Below are 24,229 nucleotides of genomic sequence, written 5' to 3' on the forward strand. Positions count from 1 at the left end.
TGATGTACTGATACGGTTGTAGCAACAGAACTCTGTTGGGTTTGTGCCAGTTTTTCTGGAAAGGGCGGACTTTGCACGGCAGAAATCCTGGGGAAAGTCTGAGCCTGCAGCAGGAACACAGTCATATAAGTCAGTTTTAGCTAAGGAAGCAAAGTGGACATCCTTGGTCTCCATGAGAAGCCTCATTAGCCTTGACGCTGTTCCCTGGTGCAGGGTGAGGAGATGGGGCTAGGCCTCCTCCTCATGGGGAAAGTTCAGTAGTTACACAGGGATTCATCACAACAGGTCCCCATAAAGCTAAGTCAGAGAATAGCCATTTCCTGCAAGCCTGATATAACAATTCAATATCCGTCTTTCATTTCCTTCACTATTGACTTTACTAGACAAAACTCTCCCCAATCTCAGTCACGTGTCCCAACCTAATCTCAACTGTGAAGTGGTAACCAGGGGGAAAGCTCTGGGCTGGAGCAGTCAAGAGGAAGCCAGCATGGCGGAGGTGACAGAAATGGAGCTCGTTCCCACCCCCACCCACCTTCAAGGGGATGTGAACATCACAGGGCAGGATGTGGTCCAAGGAAATGTCTACCCGAGCAACTCTCCCACCTGACAATCCTGCTGGCACATGTCCTCACGGCAGTTTTCCCCAAAGTCTATTTCACAGGTGGCTACTTGGTTTTACTTAAAAAGGAGGCTCTGCTTAAGACACACTAAGACAGGAGTTTGGTTGGTTGTTTTGTGTAGGAACTTAACAGAACTGCGAACGGGCTACAATTCTCCAAAGGGATGCGATGTACCAGGTTTCCTTTTTAAATTTTTATTTATTTTTTATTTTTGGCCCCGCTGGGCCTCTATTGCTGTGCATGGGCTTCCTCTAGCTGTGGAGAGCAGGGGCTATTTTCCAGTTGCCGTAGGTGGGTTTCTTACTGCAGTGGCTTCTCGTGTCGCAGTGCATGGGCTCTAGGCACACAGGCTTTAGCAGTTTCATCGCTCGGGCTCTAGAGGGCGGGCTCAGCAGCTGTGTGTGGTACATGGACTTAGCTGTTTCTCAGCATGTGGAATCTTCCTGGCCCAGGGATGGAACCTGCGTCCCCTGCACAGTCAGGCGGCTTCCCCTCCACTGCGTCACTAGGAAAGTTCCAAGCTCTCCCTCTTTTAGAGAGATGCCAAGGATAGGTTATTCCACTAGAAGCCACCCCGGGAAGGGTGATGGAACAGACAAGAGGTCTAACATAAGATTCTGAGCTTAAGCACTGGTTGGTTGTTGACTGGGAGTAAATGTAACTAAACAGACCAGTGGCAAAACATTTGTTGAAATCCTGGGTAAGCTATTACGACCTGAACAGAATTTCTGTGTAAATGGGAGGTTCCTCCTCGTCGTCATAAGCATGGCCCCACACTGCTGTCTGTCAGTGTCCAGAAGACAGAGATCCCAGACTGACCTCAAGATGTGATCTGAGGGTGACGGCAAAGATGGAGGGAAGGCTGGGAAGTCAGTGAGGCTGTGATGAGATAATCTATTGACTTGCAAAATCATGGGGAATATTAGCATACTAGAGGCTCTGAAAGGTCCTCCAGAAAATAAAAACAAAACTCATTAGGCTACGGCTTCTCAAACAGAATCTCCTTTTTAAACAAAACATTTCCTTTCTTCTGACTTACATTCAGAATATGGTCACCTTGTAACCCTAGCACCTCACACCATGCCTGACTAAGGAAGGATTTGTTAAATAAATCAATGCCTGATTAAGCTGATGCATAAACGATTTTCTTTAGCACTGCAAGAATATTTCAAATGCATTTTTAGAAAGACACATGTTCATCAAGGGTTTCCCAGGTGGCTCTAGGAGTAAAGAACCCACCTGCCAATGCAGGAGACATGAGATGCGGGTTCAATCCCCGGGTCAGGAAGATCCCCTGGAGGAGGACATGGAAACCCACTCCAGTATTTTTGCCTGGAGAATGCCATGGACTGAGGAGCCTGGAAGGCTATAGTCCACAGGCTTGCAAAGAGTCTGATATGACTGAAGCGACTGAGCACGCATGCACATGTTCATCAAACCACGCTACATCCTTGATATATTTCCCGGAAAATGGCAGCAACAGTGACTTACCAGACCCCAACTCATCATAAAGCAGGACTGCAGGCTCCCCACAGATCTGGCTGCCGAAAAGACATCGTGCTTGGACAGTGAAAGTATAATTATGACCCAGTTTCAGGTTGGAAATTTTAAAGAAATTGTCCGTAGTATTCCCAAGGTAAGCTGAGATATTCATGACACTATCAAACATGTGTATCTCGTAGCCCTGAAAACAAACACAGGAGGGACTGCTCAGGAAGTTAAGCAAGGAAGCCGACAGCTTCTGTTATGGGTTACAACTTTATATGAGCTCCTTCCTGCAGGGACTGATAGATGTTAAAGCACCGTACCAGTTTTTTATATATTATAACTGAGATTAGATTCAGAAAATAGGCATTTTCTCATCCCCAAAGTCTCAAATAACTACCACATCTGCTTCTGAGCCACACAGCAGAAGTGGAAAAACAAAAGTCATTTTAACAAACACTGATTTTTCAAAGTTCTGGTCGGTTCACTCATCTCCAGGAATGTTTAAATGCCACAAAGAATCCATATAATTAAAGCAACTATTCACTGTAATGGGATTGGACTAATCCAGGTAGCAGTGGATTTCAGCCATGAGGTTAAAAAAAAAAAAATTTGCAATAGTGAAAACGAGACATTGCTCCTTCAAACAGCCTGTGGGAACTCCCCTGTCAGCTGCCAGTTCACTTCCTATCTCCTTTCTTTCCGACTCTTCCAAGCTGATCTTAGCCCCAGTCCAGCCTGGCCTTGAACCCAGCAGCACTGCAGCAGCTCAGATCTATTCACTGGGGGAGTATGGAATAAGCCTCCTACTTAGGCTGGCTCAGCGTGAGTCCTTGGCTCCTGTGCTGGAAAAGTCCCTCTTGGAACAGCCCGAACCCAGCATGCTGGCTGGGATCAGGACTGACTTCCAGACTTCTAGGTCAATCTCCAAGTTTTCCAGCGTCAGAGCTACCGGCACCCCTCTGTCCCTGTAAAACCCCTTCTCCTCTCTATCTCTACTCACATATTGGGCCCCACGGTATAATCATGATCTCCTGGTTCTTGTCCTGTTGACCTGCACCTTCTTTGAACTCCAAGTCAGGTAGCAGAAAGAAGGACTCGTCCAGCTTAGGCCAGATCCCTCCGATGGGAATGGAATACTGACTGCAAGCCCAACCTTTATAAAGCTGGGCTCCTGCCACCCTGATGCCAACTGGGTGTCCTGGACCACCTGCCTGGAGTCCCCACTCCTACATCCTTGTTTAGAAACTAGTAACTAGCATTTATTATCTTCTAACATATATGTGATATAGGACATTTGCAAAACACATAAAGGTATTTAAAAAATGGAAAATGATACAAATGCTAGCCACCCAAAATTTACTGGACTGATCCTTTTCTGGTGGGCATTAGGGTGTCTCTTCTTAATTACTGTCATAAATAAAATTCTTTGTGCACATTTGTTTCCTTAGAGTAAAATCCTAGAAGAATTACTGGATCAAAGGATGTCACATTTTCAATGTTTCTGATACCTACTGTAAGTGCCTTACAGAAGGTGGAGCCCATACATTCTCCCAGGGGGCTCCTCTTTCCAGGTATGACTCTCTTACTGGTACTGCTGCTGCTGCTGCTGATGCTAAGCCCCTTCAGTCGTGTCCAACTCTGTGCGACCCCACAGACGGCACCCCACCAGGCTCCCCTGTCCCTGGGATTCTCCAGGGAAGAACACTGGAGTGGGTTGCCATTTCCTTCTCCAATGCGTGAAAGTGAAGTCGCTCAGTCGTGCCCGACTCTTAGCGACCCCATGGACTGCAGCCCACCAGTCTCCTCCGCCCATGGGATTTTCCAGGCAAGAGTACTGGAGTGGGGTGCCATTGCCTTCTCCGCTTAACTGGTACTATCCCTCCCCAAAACTTTTGTCAGTGTAATGTGAAAGTGCTGTATCTTTGCTGTTTAGATTTCTAGTGGGGCTGAAACTATTTCCTTTTGCTCACTGTTGCTTGAAACTTTTGTTACCTGTACCTTATTCAAAATGAAAATAAGATGACCCTTGAACAATGTGGCAGCTGTGGCTCTGACCCTCAAAAACCTGAGAATGACTTAGAGTGCATCCTCTGGATTTGTGGTTCTGCATCTTTGGATCCAACTATCTGCAGATTGTCTGGTATATTAAGTACCCTACACATGAACGAGTTCTATTCAGAGAGTGCATCTGTAAGTCCAATTTGTTCATTAAGTTCAACAAAGTTAGCCTAGGTACCCGACTAACACAACTGGCTCTATACCACTACTTTTACGCTTCCTTCTGGCCATTCCAGGGCTTCCCTGGTGGCTCAGTCAGTGAACAATCTGCCTGCAATGCAAGTGGTCTGGGTTCAGTCCCTGGGTGGAAAAGATCCCCTAGAGAAGGAAATGGCAACCACTCTAGTATTCTTGCCTGGGAAATCTCATGGACAAAGGAGCCCGGTGGGCTACAGTCCACGGGGTCACAAAGAGTCAGACACAACTTGGCAACTAAACCATCCACATCTGGACATCCTGGGCTGGAAATAAAGATGCTGTACTACTGTACTCTACACAGTGAAAAGTGAAAGTGTTAGTCACTGAGTCGTGTCTGACTCTGCGACCCCAATGACTGTAGCCTGCCAGCCTTCTCAGTCCATGGAATTCTCCAGGCAAGAATACTGGAGTGGGTACCAATTCTCTTCTCCAAGGGATCTTTCTGACCCAGGGGTTGAACCTGGGTCCCTTGCGTTGCAGGCAGATTCTTTACCATCTGAGCCACCAGCGAAGCCCACTCTATACAGAACTGTAAAGTACACAAAAGCACAACCACTTGCAGAGGACGCACACGTGACAACCACGCCAGACACGTGAACGAACTTACGTGACTGGACGTGTGAACCCGCGCTCACATCTTTGCAAGTTCACAATCTGAAGGTTCACGGGAGGGGACTTACTGTACTGTAGGCTATCTGTGGACGTGCACAGCTCAACTCTGCATTTTTCAAGGGTCGTATTTCTGTTTTGAATTTGTTTGAAAGCCTTCTTTATACTTATATATATTAACCATTTATATGTCACCGTTGTGAGAGTTGTGAAGAATTTTCACATTTAATTTCTCTTTGCTTCTGGCATTACACTGTGATGATTTAAAGCCGTTGGGGTCTTTGCGGACATCATACCCCAAAAAAGCCATTGTTGATTTTTATTGTGTCTCTATTTAGCTCATGCCCTGCTCACAATGGAGCCAACCAGCTTCATTCAAGACCCTTGGGTGGCAAATCTGTTTCCAGGTGCCACACGCCTCCTCCTATCTCCTGCTGCGAATATAGTAATTGGCCTGCTAATAACAAAACACGATGTTTTTCATATGTCAACAGACTATCTTCGAGCACTTCCTGTTCACTGGAAAGAAACTGACGAGGTTGGCAGCACAGCTCGGTTCCCCTCTACTGAAGCCATACCATAACCCTGCCCTCAGACTATCTGGGAGAGATGGGCCCTGGGTGCCGGTGCTGAGTCCCAGTCAAGCCCTAGGAAGCACAGTGAGGACTCCAGCCCATTTCCCTGTCTTTCAGGGGACGACCAGTTCACGACTGAAAAGTGCTTTGTGCAGAGATTCGCATCTTTAATGGGCAGTATAAACATTTGGCTAATTAGCAATCCCATCGAAAATGGTCCTCTAATTCTCTCGTTCACTCCCCTGCCCTATTCTTTCTTTTGACTCCGTCTATGCCAGCAGGCTGTTAACGAGCTCATCTCCAAAATGGCATTTCAATTAGATTTCCAAAGCCATTGAAAAGGAGGGAGGAACTTACCCTGCTTTCATTAAAATACTTTTCTTTCAAAGCTAGGCTTTTCCAAAACAGAAGGACGTGGTCATTTTCTGTGATGATTTTTAAGGCATCAGGTGCTAATAATGAAACTGAAAATGAAAGATGAAGTAGGAGACAGTTAGTGGCTATACACGTGAGTCTCTGCTTTTTTGTCCATCAAAGGTTGATGAAATAACACTAACCCTGAAGGAATTAGTTAAGGAAGAAAAAAAAAACACATATATCCACTTAGTATAGAGCCTAGCACATTCTAGACACTCTGACATCTACTTTGCTGTTATAATGTCTTTAGCCAAGAAATTTGGATGGTGTCTAATTTAGTAGCCCTTAGACCAAAAGATGGTCGAAAAGAAATGCGGATGGGGTGAGGCTGGACTAGTTCAAAGCCTGCCAGCACTTCTGCTCTGGTTCCAGTCTGCTTTCCTGCCCCAAATTCCAGGGGGGCTCAGTGAGGGCCTAGAGAGCTCAGCCCGAAGACAGAGCTCCGGAATGACCACAAAGTATGCTGCAGGCCCACAGTCCACACTGCCAGCCTCCGATACTGTCACTCCTGATGTCGTCTGCTGCTGTCCAAATAACTGCACTTACTACCTGCTCTGTGAACTTGAACCTGACCTGAGCCAGCCTAGGGCTGGAAGCAAATCACCCTTTAAGGTATTACCCAACTCCTGGTCTCTGTCCATTTCTATCTGATATTGCCCTAGGAACCACGATGACTTTAGTCCAGGTACACATATGCAATGTTTGGCTTTATGGGGCAAAGAGTCAGTTTCATTTCCTAACTCTCTTGAAAATGTCAAAACCGGCTAGGGGAAGGGAGATCACGACAGAGAATATAGAAAACGACAGCCACTATCCTGCCCACGGTGCCCCTGCCACCACCTGCAGCCCAGAGCCTGGGACCCCTGCACAGCTCTGCCCCAGCCAGGATATGCAGGGTCATCTTTGCACTTCCTGGGCAAGTCCTGATGGAAATCCCATGTCTTCAAAAAAATAAAAGCGAAAAAAAAAAAGAAAACGCCACACCTCGAGAAGTCCTAGCAGCAATGGGGCGCCCTGCTGTGTGAGAAGGCCTCTAATCTCTCGCCAGCTTACCCGTGGTAATTTTGATACTGGAGTCTTTGCTCATGTTCCCCAGCTGGACAATGATGTGATATTTCCCTCCAGGCTCCAACTTGTTCAGCGTGTATTCCACGGTACTGTTGCGGGATTTCACCTTGTAGCTCCTCTCACTCTTTCTTATTAGATCTTTAACTGCAATTGCATATAACTGGGACAAGAAAAAGACATCTTAATGGTAATCAGAAACCTGGCCTTTTCTATTCTTTGAAGTTCAGTGGCGGCCCATGCGACAGAAGTATGTCAGTGGCTGTGACCCCCCAAAATAATATTCTGGGTCACAACATCTGACTCTGTTCTTTGGAAAGCCTCTGGGGTGGTCAGGTCCAACTTTACAACAAGTATTCATGCACAGAACTGCACACAGAATTATCAGTATGATCCCAGAAAACCACCCAGCCCTGGGATGACAGGGAGGGCGAGGGGATGGAGGTCAAAGCAGCCTGGGAAAGTGAAAGTGGGAGATGTTTCTAGAATAAGTGATTCTTCTTTTAGGGTCAGCTGTTTAATTGCCAAGTTATATCAGATTCTTGCAACCCCAAGGACTGCAGCACGTCAGGATCCTCTGTCCATGGGATTTCCCAGGCAAGAATCCTGGAGTGGGTTGCCATTTCCTTCTCCAGGGGATCTTCTGAACTCAGGAATCAAACTCGTGCCTTCTGCACTGGCCAATGGATTCTTTACCACTGAGCTACCAGGGAGCCCTCTCTTAGGGCTGCTGCTGCTACTGCTAAATCGCTTCAGTTGTGTCTGACCCTGTGCAACCCCATAGACAGCAGCCCACCAGGCTCCCCCGTCCCTGGGATTCTCCAGGCAAGAACACTGGAGTGGGTTGCCCTTTCCTTCTCCAATGCAGGAAAGTGAAAAGTGAAAGTGAAGTCGCTCAGTCGTGTCCAACTCTTAGCGACCCCATGGACTGCAGCCTACCAGGCTCCTCCGCCCATGGGATTTTCCAGGCAAGAATACTGGACTGGGGTGCCATTGCCTTCTCCGTCTCTTGGGGCAGAGGCCAGCGAACTTTTTAAATAAAGGTTCAGACAGTAAATATCTTGGGCCTTGAAGGTTAGATGGTATGTACCACAATTACTCAGCTCTCTTGTTTGTAGCATAAAAGTAGCCATAGATAACATGTAAACAAATGGGTATAACTTGGTTCTAATAAAACTTTATTTAGAAAAATAGGCAGTGGGCTAGATTTAACCTACAGGCCAACTGTTGGCAAAGGCAGAGAAAAGGAGGAACAAACCAATACAGCAGCCAGGACATGACAGCAAAGAGGAGATACCTATGAGGACCCTGTCTTTGGCGGAAATGGCGGGGCGGGGGCGGGGGGGGGGGAGCTCCTGCTGAGCTCCACGCACCAGGCCTCGGTTTCCTGCCCCCAAACCAAACCACGTCCAGAATAAGCAAGGTCGCCAGCACGCCTGGCCTGCTCACCAGGTCCTGGTCTGGAGAATCGTACGGGGATTCCCACTTGATGACAGCAGAGGTTTTGCCCATACGGACCACGTGCAGGTGACGGGGAGGAAGCCGGCTATCCGGGATCATCCTCACCACGACATAGTCAGAGGACGGCCCCTGGTAAGGTACCACCACCCGGACCTGAAACAAACACCACACAAACTCACGCAGTGGTCAGCAAACTATTTTTTCCCCAACAAGACAATGACACTTGTACACAGTTAAAATTCAAGGCATACAAAAAGATGCAGGGTAAGCCCCACCTACCCCAGATCTCTCGTCCATTCCCCACAGGCAGTACTAGTAATGATTTTACATGCTTCCTTCCAGGAATGTCCAATGCAAACATAAGCACAGATACACAGGGATGGGAGGGTGTGCGTGTAGATGCATACATACATACATGTGTGTGCTTATGCATGTGTGTGCATGTGTAACTTATTGCCCTTAACTTTTTTACACAAATGGAAAACCATTACACACATAATTATGCTCTTTGGTTCCTTTACTTAATAATACAGCTTGGGAATTTTTCCAAATCAGTACATTTAGTTTGTTGTATTTGTGTTGGATGACTGCCCTGTATTCCATCTCAAAGATAAGCTGTAATACTTTTAATCAGTCTTCTCCCGATAGATGTTTGTTTCAAATCTTTTGTTTTCACAAGTAATAGTAGTCCAAACATGATTTTCCATATACCTTGGCACGCATGTAAAAGCATGGCTAAACTCCTAGAAGTGGAATCTGATACAAGCTTTATCTATTCCTGAGGCCCATTTACCAAGTTCTCAGTCCTGCACAAGGAGCTGCAGATGGTTAAGTGGCCGTTCATTCTGTGCTTCAAGTAAAAACCTGATGCTTGTGGAGAAGAACTATCCTCTCATCTCTCTCCTTCCCTCCTCCCACCCCCTCACGCTGAACACACACACACGTGCGTGCATGCACACACACACACACACACACACACACACACACACACACACGGATCCTGGAATCCGCATCTCCAGCTCCCCAGGTCCTAGGTCTGAGCTTGGAGCCCAGCAATTAAGACATCCTCAAAAAATAAAACATTCCTCTCTGTTCCTGGCATTAGGAAACTTACCAGAAACAAATATTGCTCATCCCCACTGACAAGGACTGTTCTGTTGTGCTGCGAAGTAGTCAAGCTCTTGGGATTGCGATAGAGGTCAAGAAAGGACGTGGCATAGAAGATACCGTAAACCTGGTAAAAGGAGAGATCAGAAAAGGGCACCAGTTCAACGGCCGGTGACCTCACTCCCATGAAAGCCCTGATTTAAGACCCTGGGAACCGCTCCACATGAGCGCACAAAGAAGTCTTCACTTGGCATCTATTTCATCAGCGTTTACAGAGAAGGCACCCTGGGCCAGGCAGTGGCTTCCCACCTACGAAGATAAATAAGATGTGGTCTCTGTCCTCAGAGCTCGCTTTCTTGAGTAAAGCCAGGCAAAGAAGAAAAACAGATTTATAAATAACAAGTTGTAAATACAAAACTCCTGGAAGCTATACTAGAAGACTGCACGATAAGCTGGGGAAAAGAGGGAATGACCAAAAGTGGGGACACTCTTCTAGTGCGATGGGGATAGCAAGTGTGCAAGCTGATGGAGATAGCGTGTGGCGGGAGGGGGGACACTGCCGGCTGCCCAGCAGGTCCCTGTCTTCCCCTCCTCCCGCAGTAGAATCCTGGTTCTTAGTGAGAGTTGCTACCTGGAAACAAGCCTGCATCCCACCTCCCTCCTCCAGGCAGGAGAGGCCAAGTGACAGGGATGCTCACCAAGATGCCAGCAGACATCCTGGGCGGGACCTCAGTGGGGGCTCAGGGAAATGCAGGGAGAGCACGTCTTCCCCCTCCCGCTGCACGGAGTACACAAGGCGATGGGGTCCAGTCCAAGCCCTAGGCTGCAAGGTGGTGCCACAGGCAAGGCTGGCAGGGGACTGGCTGTTGTTGTCGTTCAGTCATTAAGTTGTGTTCAACTTTTGCAACCCCATGGGCTGCAGCACGCCAGGCTTCCCTGTCCTTCACCACCTCCTGGAGTTTGCTCAAACTCATGTCCATTGAGTCAGTGATGCCACCCAACCATCTCATTCTCTGTCGCCCCCCTTCTTCTTTTGCCCTCAATCTTCCTCTCAATCTTTTCCAATGAGTCAGCTCTTTGCATCAGGTGGCCAAAGTATTGGAGCTTCAGCATCAGTCCTTCTAAGGAATATTCAGGGTTAATTTCCTTTAGGATCGACTGGTTTCATCTCCTTGCTGTCCAAAGGACTCTCAAGAGTCTTCTCTGGCACCAAAGTTTGAAAGCATCAATTCTTCAGTGCTCAGCCTTCTTTCTGGTCCAACTCTCACATCCATATAAGAAAAACCACAGCTTTGACTATACAGACCTTTATTAGTAGGGCATGGGAAATGGGTCAAACCATGCTGCTGATATAGAAGCCCTAGATGGCTGAATTCCAAACTCTGAACAACTCATAATTAGGAGGGAAATAAACTGTTGAAAGCCACTCCTGTTCTATGCAGCCATTATTAACCCTAAGTGATATACATGGAGTTTAAAGCAGGAGGTGGGAGTCTGATGGCCCTTGTAGTGGGAAAAGTGAAGGCTGCAAGTGTTTATAACAGGGTAAGTGTAAGGAAGCTTTCTTTGTAAGGTAGAGACAGAGGGCATTTCCTCCACGAGCATATAAGCAGGCAAGACAGGGGACTTGAAAACCGTATAGGTCTGGAGAAGCCCCAGGGGTGCAGGAAACCCATCAGGGATTCTCATTCCCAGATAAACAAATAGGAATGGAGCAGGAATAGGGGAATGAGCAAGCTCAGATGGGACAGCAGAGGGGGACTCAGGGTGCAGGAAGGTCTGACCCTGGAGAGGATGCGCCTGGGGCCACCACGTGATGGGGGCTCCAGCCAAGGGCCAGGAAAGGGGACCCCAGAGCCCAGGGAGCCAGGGTGTAAGAAGGCCACACTTGACAGTGATGGGAACAGCTCTTGTCGGGGAGACAACAACTCTGGGTGAGACTCCAGCATCCACAGTGAGCTGGAGACACGTGGGAGCTGAGGGCTTCATTCAGGGCACTCCACGGGCCCCTGACCCTCAGAAGGCTACCATGAGTGCAAGCAGACTCTCAACATGGAGGAGGCTCCTTCTCCAAGTTCACATGTGATAAGATACCAAAATCAAGTCGCAGACCGGTGCTCTATACACAACACCCCACTCTGCAGATGGCTGGGTGTGACAGGTAGGCAGGCCTGAGTTGGGCACATAAACCAAAGAGGCCCCTCTCTGAGGAGAGTCCGGTTCCAGGTAAAACGGAGCCCTGAGCCTGGCTCTGGGCATCTCATCCCCGTCCCTGCCTCAGAGTGAGGTTCAAGAGCGACAGAAGCGCCCAGGCTGTTACTCCAGCCGGACCTGAGCTCTAACTCAGTCTGCTGCTTACTAACCCTTGACTGTGGCCAGTGACCTCACCCCTCCGAGCCGTGGTCTCCTCACTGGTAGAGCAGAAACATTTACCCCACAGAGCTGATAAAAGTAGGAAGTAGGAGATCGCGGGTGGAGGGTGGGCATCGTGCCTGGCACACGGTAGGTGCTCAACAACTCTCACCTCCCCTTCCTTCTTCATGGCTGAGCTCACAGACAATTCCTGGCAAACCTTGGTTCTTTCCCCATGAACCAGTGCTGCCCGCATTGCACAATGGATACGCCCTCAGAAGACAGAGGCCAATTCCTCCTCACCAGCCACTGAGGATTCTTACAGATTTAGTCCCACACACTTTTCCATTTGGAAAACTCAGAAAATGACCCTTCCCTTCAAGATCTTATCAACTAGTTAGGGAGATGAGAGTAGACAGAAGATATCAAATCAGATTCGCAGGGTCTGATGAAACAGGCTGCATGGCACCAACTCTAAGGATTCAGTTCTTAAGGGAAGGAGACCGAGTAGAAGAGCTAGGAGTTGACTGCACAGCAGGTGGGGGAAGGATTCCAGGCAAGACAGAGCAGAAGCCATGGGGCAGAGGCAGGAGGCGGGTGAAAACAGCCCTGGGAAGGTGTGCCTAAAAGCAAAGGAAGGTGCGCACTGGGGAGGGTGGGAAGGCAAAACCAGACTCAAAAAGAAGCACGGATCTAATCCCAGTGCATCAGATGCGTTAAAATGAATAAATAAAAGAAACAAAAAGACCCACGTACAAGTGCAGTGGGGGCCCTGGAATGAACAGGGAGGCATGTCTGGCGGGGGCGGGGTGCCTGAGAAGGCAACCTGTGAGTGGGGGATCCCCCAGGTGGGGAGGGGCGAGAGGAACCCCGGCATGGTCCTCAGGTGCGATAATCATTGTCAAGGCAACTGACTTCTCACCCATCCCCAGGTAAGACCCACCCCCGCTGCAGTGCCTGATCAGGAATGTGACCCCTCTTCATACTCGGCTTAAACAGGGGTTCTTTCTTCTTAGATGCCAGGCCAGGTTGTAGAAAGGGATGTCAGGTGCCTCTGGGAGGCAATCCAGAGCTGACCAAGAGGGTAGCATGTGTTTGGGATAAGGAAACAAAGCAGCGGCGGGGGAAGCCCTGGGGGCGGCCGGTGGTCTAGTGCCAGGTGAGGGTCCATCCTCACTCTGCAGAGGTCATCCGGGCTGACTTACCACATTCCTGGGGCCAGTCCAGGTGCATTCCACTGCTGTCTGATTGATGGCCTTGGCTTTGAGGCTCGGAGCGGGTGGGCGGACACCTCTGGTTGTGACACGCTTGAATGCCAGAGGACTGTCCCCCAGGTCGGTCTTGGCCCAGGCAGAAATCTCGTAGGGCGTATGAGCTGTCAGGTTGCCAACTGGGGAACAGGGACAAAGGGCTGGAGCCGTGGTCTTTATACGCACACTCAATTTTTAAATTAAAAAAAATTTTTTTTTCTTTTGCACATGTCTTTATATGTACACAGTATTTTTTTACATTTTTTTTCCTTTTTATCTTTTGACTGTGCCATGCAGCATGTAGGATCTTAGCTCCTCAACCAGGGACCGAACTCTCACCCACTGTGTTGGCAGTGTCGAATCGTAACCTCTGGACCACCAGGGAAGTCCACCTAGTTTTTCAATGTAACCTCTCCATTTAAGTGAGTCTCTCATGTTGTAGGAAGTTTATGATTTTATGAATTCACTCGGCATGCTTTATTAATGAAAATTGCAAATAACACAGTGCATGGGCATGGAAAAATTCCTTTAAAGCCGACCATCTGCGGATATAAAGTGGTACGATCCTTGTGGAGAGCCATTTGGCCTTGTGAGGGTCTTGGAATCCTTCATAACCTTCAATCCAGGTACAAGAGAAGGATCCAAAAATGTGTGCAACCAGGATGTCTGTCACGGTATTTGTTTCAGCAGGAAAAATTGTAATCATCTGACCACCCGACAAGAAGGCAACAATAAGGTGCATCCGTGAAATTCACGTGTATCCATGAACTGTTACACAGCCGCTCTAAGTTGTTCCCAAGAATACATAGTGCGACTAGAAAATTCTGTGATTTAGGGTCAGTAAAAAAGGCAGGAGGTAAAAGTATATGCAGTATACATAAAGAAGTCAATGAGGAGGAAAAATACGAAGTTAGGAGTACTCAAAATTATTAATAAAAGTGGTTTCCCTAGGAAGTGAAATTACAGGAATTCAAAAATTTCATTATACATTTTTTTGTTTTCTAAATTTTCTGTAATAAAGATGTGCCCCTTTCTAAGTCGGGAAAATGTCATCAGAAACTAAAAGAGCAATGAGCCATAAGAAGGATATGCTTAATGGGAATTTAACATTGTAAATGTAACATTGCAAATCATTGTTATCATTGTAAATCAACTATATTTCACTAGAAATAAATATCAAGTAGAAAAAAAAAAGAAAGATATGCTAAGAGGACAGCCTTTGGAGTCAAGAGGACTTGGGTTCAAAGCCTGACTCTATGCCTCATGGTTGCATAAGCCAAGAATGAAGTATTCAGACTCTCCAAGTCCATATCCTTGTTGGTAAGGTAAGATGTAGAATAACAGCACTTACGGTGGCTGGCTGTTGCAGGGAATAAAAAAGAAAATGCTCGTCAACAAGTGCTTTGCATGACCCCTGGCAAGAAGCAGGTCTTTGTGGGTCTCAGGCAATGGCTCGTAGGACTTTTGTCCCTGACTCCGCCAGTTTCTCTTGGTGTGATGTGGGGGCAATGAGACTGCAGCCTTCGGAGTTAAGAGATGTGGCTTCCAATCCCGGCTCTGCTGCCTTCTGAGGGAACCACTCGATCCCTGAACCTTATGTCCTGATCCATAAAATGAGGATATCCCACGGCATCATTTTTGAAGTGTTAGGTAAAAAAACACACACAGAGTGCCTGCCGGGTAAATGCTTGCACAAGCTAAGTGCCCAATGATAGCTTTACTCTTGCATAACCTCCTTGGGCAACCTATGTATGTGTATACATATATTATAGAATACTTGTTAGGATTGGAAGCACTTTGCAAACAGGTTAGAAGGGAAAAGAAGCTCTCATGTCCTTCTCTACATTCACATGCAGCCTTGGCCATTGAAAGTTCTGTCTTAGAAGCAATTAAAATCCTTCCTTTAGCCTATTTTCAGATATGAGGACTTTGAGACTCACTATTTGCACAGATCCAAAAGGAACTGGAACCCCTTCTTCTCTCAGTCTGTTGGCCCATTTGTTCAACAAATATTTACAAAATATAATTAAGCAGCAGCCCTACACCACCTTGTATTAATATCAGCAAAAGAGGAGCAAACCAGAGGAGTAAATAGAGAGGTAACTAATCCTGAGAATTCTCTCTTTGGGGAGGGAAAACATCAACTATAAAAGGTTAATCTGGCTTCTTTCCAGCGTTTCATCCTTTTTAAGCCTCCAACTTCCCTGAAGAGCCATCAGATTAGAAGAGGGATTTGGGGAACCACCCAGTGGATTCCTCACCTGGGCTCAGGAGCCACTGACAGGATCCTCCATGGACAACACGGGCCCACTCAGAACAGCTGCAGAGAAGACCCCTCGCCTTTCCCGGCCCCCTACATGAGCTCTACTGCCAGGAAAGCCTCAGTCTAGCCTTCCTCCTTCCTGCTTACACACCGACTAGCTCCAGGACACTACCTTTCTGCGACGAGACGATCCCTCGGAAGTTCAACGTTCTCTTCTCCTGTCTGTGGGTGTCAAATGACCAGAAGAGGTTCACCACATAGCCATTCACCTGCCAAGAATCAAGAGCCATGTTACATGGGCAGTGCTCACGCACAGACCTCACCAGACATGAAAGGCAGAACTTTTCTGCTGTTCCCTGGGTATCTCCCTTCTTATAAAGGGCTGGTCCTTTGATCCTTAGACCAGTTCTATTTGTGCTAACACTGAACAATCATACTCCTCCCTACTTCTAAAAATGAATGTGAAACAATTTATAATATAAAATATAGATTCTATTGTGTATTAACATGTATATACACACATACACACACACATATATATATACACACACACATATATAGGGTCTTCCCTATAGCTCAAACAGTAAAGAATCTGCGTGCAATGCAGGAGACCTGGGTTCGATCCCTGGGTCAGGAAGGTCCTCTGGAGAAGGGAATGGCAATCCACTCCAGTATTCTTGCCTGGAGAATCCCATGGACAAGGGAGCCTGGTGGGCTACAGCCCGTGAGATAGCAAAGAGTTGGACACAACTGAGCAACTAACAACTAACATACACATATATATATGCAATCTAGAAAAATGTTACTGACGAACCTATTTGCAGGATGGGAACAGGGACGCAGACATGGAGAATGAGCTTGTGGATACAGGGGCAGAAGGAAAGGACGGGCCAAACATATGCACAGTACAACGTGTACAACAGAAAGCCAGTGAGAAGCTGCTGTACAGCACAGAGAGATTACCTCAGTGCTTTGCAATTACCTAGAGGGGTGGGATGGAAGGAGGGAGGCTCAAGAGAGAGAGGATATATGTACACATATAATTGATTTAAGTTACTGTACAGCAGAAACGAACACAATTATACTCCAATTTTAAAATATTTTTAAATAGATTCAATGAAACAAAAAAAAATTAATGCAAAATAAAAGGACAAGAACCAACTAAAAAGGAAGAAAGAAGAAAATTTGAAAAGGTAATTAGGTTACAGTAATTAAGGATCCATCTTGGCTCAGATGGGCGTTCCTGGTGGCTGAGCAGTAAAGAATCCACCTGCCGTGCAGGAGCTGCAGGAGACGTGGGTTCGATCCCTGGGTCAGGAAGATCTCCTAGAGAAGGGCATAGCAACCCACCCCAGTATTCTTGCCAGGAGAATCCCATAAACAAAAGAGCCTGGCAGGCTATAGTCCATAGGATCGAAAAGAGTCGGACACGGCTGAAGCAACTTAGCACACACACACGCATGCATAACTCAGGTAGTCCCTGCAGTCAAGGCCAAGAGGTCACAACAAAGGTGGATTGGTCAGATCTCATGGGCTTCTCCAGGCAAGAATGCTGAAGTGGGTTGCCATTCTCTTTTCCAGGGGATCTTCCTGACCCAGAATCAAATCCAGGTCTCCCACATTGCAGGCAGATTCTTTACCATCTGAGCCATCAGGAAAGCCCCCACTGTCTAACAGAAGCAAATATATCCATGATTCAGGAAAGACTACCTCTTCTGAGTCCTGAGCTCACAGAAAGATTTGACCTAAAAGTCTTTAAAAATATTAGACAATGACCCAAATTAAAATGTGTTCAAGACCAAAGACTAGAGAGACAGAGTCCACGCAAGGCCATTTCTGGCATCAACGGTCCCAGAAGCCACATTGAGACCACACTGTAGCTCAGTCGATGGCACGAGGACTCTGCAGGCCTTTGGTCCCACCACAACTTCACAGACTGGGACAGATGTGAGGAAAAACAAAGAGGAAAAAACACCATGGAAAGTGAACGGCAACTTGAGAAACCAGGGGACACAGACGACTACGGGAAGGTGGCCACGCTGATGGACCAAGCGGAGGGGATGAAGGTGCTGGAAGGGGAAGGACGCTGGGTGCACACTGGTGGATATGTGTCCGAGGCATCTGACTCTTCCCTAAGACCCTCTTCCACTGCGGGAACCTCTGCATTAGCGCTCAGCAACCAGGAAATCCAATAAAGCTGAAAATTACAGGGCAAACATATTCTGTTAACACCAACTCTTTATTTGCACTGTAGCTGTGAACCATTTAATTATATGGTTAAAAAGAAAAAAAGGCACCAGGCTGAGGCGGAATAATTACATGGGAAGACTCCAGTTGTTCTTCATGGGGGAAGGAGCCAACCTAGGTGTGGTATTTTAGCTTCGCTGGAACAAGTCATTCTTTTCTCTTAATCTTCCTGTCCTCTGCTCTATCGGTTCCCATGCAAAATAAAGCCCCACCTGACTGCTGGTTTGAAATGTCCACGTTACCTTGATGTCCGTGTCCATGGAGAGAGTAAAGCTTAGAAAATTTTCACCATAGCTGTCAATGCGGATGTCTGGTGGTGGGATCACTGAGAACAAAAAAGGGATCCAAAGAGAGAAACCATGTGATGAAAAGTGAAGAAGGCAGGACTTCACAGTTTTCAACTCAAGGGACAAAGCAATCTTTCAGCTGGGAAAGAAAAGGCTTTGCTTTGGCAGTTCTGACTCTTCTAATGCTTTGACCACTGTTGTCCTGAGGCTGGGGCTGGGTCCACAGTTGCCTGGTGAACACAGAACTATCTCGGCTGGGTCAGCTATCCTGGCAATTAGGTGGAGCAGAAAAGTCCCATTATGTAAATGCCCCGAGTCAGCCCAGCTTCAGCCTGGTTCTGCAAAGTCTGGGGGTCACACTGGGAACCACCTTCACTGGCACCAGTGAAGTCCCAGCGGCCTCAGGTCCTTTTTGAAGGTTGACAGCATGCTAAATCTTAAGTCCTAACTTGTAGACGTATGTGGGACGAAATGGAAAGAATCTGGGCCCTGGAATTCAAATTCCTGTTGAGACACTTAGAAACCGTGTGCCCTGGGGCAAGCTACCTGTCCTTGCTAAACCTAGAGATACCATCTGTACTTGACAGAGATGGCAAAATTCAGTAAAATAATATGTGTCTTGATACTCAAAGTTCCCTTTCTCGTTTTCTGGTAAAGTCCCACCCACGACAGATTAAAGACCTGATGAGATACTGGCATCCTCATAAAGACCAGAGCTTGGGACGTCCCTGGTGGTCCAGTGGTTAAGAATCTGCCTTGCAATGCAGGGGATGTGGGTTCAATCCTGGTCGGGGAACTAAGACTCCACATGCCACGGAGCAACTAAGCCACACACTACAACTAGGGAATCTGTGCGCCCCAACAGAACATCCTATACGCCACAATTAAGACTCCATGCTGCCTAATTAATTAATCTAATTTAAAAAAAATGCCAGAGCTCAGCCTGGGAGCTAAGGGGGCAGGGAAAGGGTAGCAGAGAGAAAAGGGTTCCTCTTGGCTCAAGTGAATAGCACCACACTGGTCATTTTGAATGTCTACCCACCAGAAACCCAACAGTGTCCCACAGGTGTAAGCTAAGAGGGCTTGATGGGGTCAGCTTCATCAGAATATAATATTCAAATGGATTAGATTCTCAGCACATATGCCTTTTATATTAGCAAGGCAAGAAAGACCCAAAGGAGTAGCTAAGACTTGGTGGCAAAGAGATGGTTCAAACATTACAGGAGTCTCTCTAGATGTTCAATAAAGTGGGCTTGAGGAAAACACAGCATGCAGAAGAAGAAAGGGTATTAGGAGTTGCAGGCAGCCAGCTCAGAGCAAAATAGTTCAGGTGCTGCTATAAACCTGACCTGGGTTATAATCATAGTGGTGGGAGTTACAGCACAATCCTCGCCAAGTCCCAGTGTCCTCAGCTACCAAATGAGTATAAGAATACTCACTGGGTTGATAAGGATTCGGAGAGATTAATTCCTATAAAAACAACCTGCAAGGTGCTTGCTGCAGTGCTCAAAATATGGTGGCTGTTGTTACCATTAACCCATCGTGTCCACTATGACGGTGGTCATTCTGGGTGACGCTCCTGCTGTTTCAAATCCCATCTTCTTACATTACTAGGACCCGAGGTCACAGACAGATCATAACACACGCTTTTTGACTCTGCACACAGTTGCCTTCTAACCAATACACGTATGACGAGTTGAGATTCATCCTAAAGATCACTGTTGTTGCTGTTTAATTGCTAAGTCATGTCCAACTCTTTTCGACCCCGTGGACTTGTAGCCCCCCAGGCTCCTCTATCCATGGGATTTCCCAGGCAAGAACACTGGAGTGGATTGTTATTTCCTTCTCCAGGAGATCTTCCCGACCCTGGGATCGAACTCAGGTCTCCTGAGAGAAGCAACCAACCTCCAACCACTGAGATTTTCAAATGCAGGTGTGAACTGTGATGAGGAATTCAAGATGCTACCTGTTTTTCTGATGACTTTCCAATGTCCCTCCTTTTCAGTAGGTACGGTCAGTATGTTCTGACTGATTGTAGAGGAAAATAATACCACAATCAAAACTCTAGGGGAGGAGCTTCTTTGGTGGCTCAGTGGTAAACAATCTACCTGCCAATGCAGGAGAACAGGGGTTCGATCCCACATGCTGCAGAACAACTAAGCCACAGCTATTGAGCCTGTGCTCAAGAGCCCACGAGCTGCAACAGCGGAAGCCCATGTTCCCCAGAGCCCATTCTCTGCAACAGGAAGATATTGCAATGAGAAGCCCAAGCACGGCACTATAGAGTAGTCTTTGCTTGCTGCAACCAGAGAAAAACCCTTGCACCAACAAAGACCCAGCACAGCCAAAAATCACTAAAAACAAAACAAAACAAAACACAACTCTAAGGAAGTGTGAACTCAACACACATTTTCCAACATGTACAATCTCCCTGCTTCACGGACTGGCTGACTTCATGAAGTTCAGCTTGGCCCCTGCACTGATCTGAACCACCCCATGTTTTTAAAGGCAACCAGACAGTGATTCTTCAAGACCCAGAGCCTATTTCTCACAGACTCAGGTTAAAGCAAAATCCCCTGATCACATTCCTGGTGGCATTTCCAGCTTTTGCACCCGCCCGCCAATCCAGAAACGAAAGTGCCAAGGCTAGGATCAGGAAGATGAGCTGGTGTGTCTCCCACTAAGCGCCAGAGCCTTCCGTTCACTTGCTTCAGTTCACTCACTCATCCGTGACTTCATCGGCTCCTACTCCACACCGAGGATGGGGTGGCAGCACATGTGAGGCACGTGTGCCCAGTGAGGAGAGCCCGCCCAGAAGGCAGGCCCTGCAGCGGTTCAGGGCTCAGGTTCTGGAGTCAGCAGATCAGGTTCCAACCACAGCTCTATGTGCAAATGACACAACCTTTCCACTCCCTTATCTGTCCTTATAGTTGTTCTGAGGGCTCAATGAGATAAGCTGGTATATGCAGAGCAGCTGGCATGACAGCCTTCCACGTCCATGACTTTGATCAGCTCTAGCGATAGAAAAACAGAAGTTGTTGTTGGCTTCCCCAGGGCAGTAACGAGTGTAGGCATGGCACTCTCTTACAAGAGAGTATATGGGGTACTCTCTTACCCCACAGACGACATGGACGAGACCATCTTTTATCTTGGCTGAGAAAGGAGGACTCCTTATGTCACGGATACTCCACAGAGAAGCAGAGTCAGGCGTGGCGGCCTTCAGAAATCCACCTGTATGCTTTGGCTACAACAGATGCCCAGTTCTATATAGGAGGACGGAGAAGGCAATGGCACCCCACTCCAGTACTCTTGCCTGGAAAATCCCATGGGCGGAGGAGACTGGTGAGCTGCAGTCCATGGGGTTGCTAAGAGTCGGACACGACTGAGCGACTTCACTTTCACTTTTCACTTTCCTGCACTGGAGAAGAAAATGGCAACCCACTCCAGTGTTCTTGCCTGGAGAATCCCAGGGATGGGGGAGCCTGGTGGGCTATAGGGTCGCACAGAGTCGGACACGACTGAAGTGACTTAGCATCGCATAGCATATAGGAGGAGGAATGATCAACAGTCCCCCCAGAAAGACTTCATGTCTAAAGCATTGCAGAGACACCCAGAGAAGTTCACCTGTTGTGGGGAGGGAGGTTGTGTGAACTATTCTGATCTATGCGTCTTCAACTGCCAGTCACACAGAGTTTTTTCTAAGGGTTTCTAGCTTCTCTAAATCTGCAAATGCTGGAATCATTTACCTTGTCCTTTTATGGTGGTAATGGATTTAGAATCGCTCCAATTTCCTATTCCACGACTGGTCACCGCAGCCACCTTTCAAATCAGAGTGTGAATTAGTATGAAATAAAGGCAACATGCCACACAGCGAGAATCCCAAGTGGACAAAAGAGGTGAGGCTTTGGCAATATGGGTGGAAGAAATACACACAGAGGGATGCAAGACAGTCTGAGGCGCCTGCAAGGGAAATAAGATGGGGAAAGAGAGCACAGGAGGGAACCTGGGGAAAGGGAATTGGGACAAAGCTGAATTTATGAAATTTCTGTTGATTGACAGGTGTCAAAGTTTTTGTAAAGGGCAGGGGTGTGAGAGGGAGTGCGTGTGTGCGTGCATGCATATGTCCACATATATGCATAACCATACACAGGTATGAGACTCTCAGTGTAAGGGAGCTTGCGAATGCGCTCAGTGGTCTCCAAACATGTTTTGCACCAACTCCTTTTTCTACTGAAGATGTTGACAATCTATTTCATAAGAACTCCAGAAGATCATTTCATACATGCCACTTATCACAGCTCTGTCTCTCCCTGCAGCTAAAGATAAGCAGAAAAGAGGTGGGTGCAAAAGAAATTGGAACTGGAACGCTAGCAGAATATCTGGGTTAATAGCAGGAGAACTGCATTAATAATCAATTCTCAGCTATTTGAGTGAAGGCTGATTTGAGGCCTCGATTTGAGAGACTAAAAGAAAACGAGCTCCCAGAGCAAGGGGCGGGGTATTGAGCAGACCACTAGTCAGCACCTCGTCAAAGAAGGCATGGAGTTCTCATGAAAGTGCAACCATCTCCCCATGTTCCCAGGCCACCCAGCCAGACGGCTGAAACGTGTGCGGACACTCACTCTGACCGTGTACTGAGTGTTGACCAGTAGGTTCTTTATTTCTGTAAAGTTGCTAAGAGCTCTCTGGGAAGCCCACATCTTGGAACCACTCCTGCTGTATTCTACCTGAAGAGAGAGAAAAATAAAAATAAAAATACTATACCATGAACAGGTACCAAAGGTCTGGGCATCGTAACACCTTACAAAAAGGCATAAGGAGAGAGGGGAAGGTGGGATGCAAAGTGTTCCAGCGGATGGATGATTATAAGGCGGTACCAAACTGAGTCCGCATCACACAGAACATGATTCTGCTCCAGGAGACCCGGCCATCTCCCACGCTCACCCACACGCACTGCCCACTCCTGGGAGGAACTTACGATGTACTCCCGAATGAGGCCGTGGGTATGGACGGGAGGGGCCCAGTGGCCCATGATCACTCCTTCTACTTCCCTGTGGAGCGACAGCTGGAGGCTCTGAGGGGCGTCTGGCACTGGAAAAAGAAGCCATGTGGGGTTAAAATCCATCTGCATCCTTGTCAACTGGAGGAACTTCCCTGAGCTTAAAACACACACGAGAAAGCATCCAGGGCCAGCGTGGGACCTGAGCACCAGAAAGGGGTGTTAGCTTGGTCTTCCCGCTGATGGAACATCTTTCCTCCCTGCTGTCCACTTGTCAGACCAACAATGGTTCAGAGAGTCTGACATAGGCTGGGGGGCTCCTAAGGGCTACAGAATGGAATCACCTGGGTAGGTTAAGTCAGCACTGGCCCGGGGCTTCCAGGCTGAGATTTTGATTCTCACAGGTAGCTGCCCTGAACGCTCATATTTACGTATGTGTGCGTGGGTGCTAAGTTGCTTTAGTTGTGTCTGACTCTTTGCGACCCTATGGATTGTAGCTGCTGTCCATGGAATACTCCATGCAAGAGGACTGGAGTGGGTTGCCATGCCCTCCTCCAGGGGATCTTTCTGACCCAGGGACCGAAGCCACATCTCTTATGTCTCCTGTATTGGCAGGAGGGTTCTTTACCACTAGTGCCACCTGGGAAGTTCATTTATGTGTGTGTGTGTGTGTGTGTGTGTACACAGAGATACATATATATACATATATATTTTTATATGTATATACACATACATATACATGTATTTTTTAGATCCTTTTCCTCTATAGATTATTACATTATACAAAGTATATTTCCCTGTACTGTGCAGTAGGTCCTTGTTATCTATCTGTTTTGTAGTGTCTATCTGTTATAGTAATAGTGTCTGTTAATCCCAACCTCCTAATTTATTGTTCATAAGTTGATAAGTCATAAGTCATTAAGTCAGGTCAGACTCTTTGTGACCCCGTGGACTGCAGCATGCCAGACTTCCCTGTCCTTCACTATCTCCTAGAGTTTCTTATACCCTTAATTTATCAGTTCAGTCGCTCAGTCGCGTCCGACGCTTTGCGACCCCATGAATTGCAGCACGCCAGGCCTCCCTGTCCGTCACCAACTCCAATTCCCCAGTTGGGTTTCTATGTTTGTGTGTCTATTTCCGTTTTGTAAATAAGTTCATTTGTACCAGTTTTCTCTTTTCCACACATAAGCATTATCACGTGACATTAGTCTTTCTGTCTGGCGGCCTTCACGT

At 47.3% G+C, this 24,229-nt stretch overlaps 1 protein-coding gene across 1 annotated transcript in view; it reads right to left on the minus strand.

Annotated features, from left to right (window-relative positions):
* Window positions 1–24,229, minus strand: part of SORL1 (sortilin related receptor 1) — a 170,357-nt gene that overhangs the window by 6,332 nt on the left and 139,796 nt on the right. Inside the window, exons 36-46 of the mRNA XM_070384065.1 lie at window positions 22,976–23,088; window positions 22,620–22,724; window positions 21,744–21,816; window positions 17,953–18,035; window positions 15,636–15,732; window positions 13,156–13,340; window positions 9,606–9,725; window positions 8,480–8,644; window positions 7,019–7,193; window positions 5,906–6,012; window positions 2,112–2,304 (exon numbers count right to left, since the gene is read on the minus strand). Of these exons, the coding sequence (XP_070240166.1) occupies window positions 2,112–2,304; window positions 5,906–6,012; window positions 7,019–7,193; window positions 8,480–8,644; window positions 9,606–9,725; window positions 13,156–13,340; window positions 15,636–15,732; window positions 17,953–18,035; window positions 21,744–21,816; window positions 22,620–22,724; window positions 22,976–23,088 (1,416 nt within the window). The remainder of the gene's footprint in view (window positions 1–2,111; window positions 2,305–5,905; window positions 6,013–7,018; window positions 7,194–8,479; window positions 8,645–9,605; window positions 9,726–13,155; window positions 13,341–15,635; window positions 15,733–17,952; window positions 18,036–21,743; window positions 21,817–22,619; window positions 22,725–22,975; window positions 23,089–24,229) is intronic.

The sequence above is a fragment of the Bos mutus genome, chromosome 15 (genome assembly GCF_027580195.1).
Source record: "Bos mutus isolate GX-2022 chromosome 15, NWIPB_WYAK_1.1, whole genome shotgun sequence".
In the NCBI taxonomy this organism is placed as follows: Eukaryota; Metazoa; Chordata; class Mammalia; order Artiodactyla; family Bovidae; genus Bos; species Bos mutus.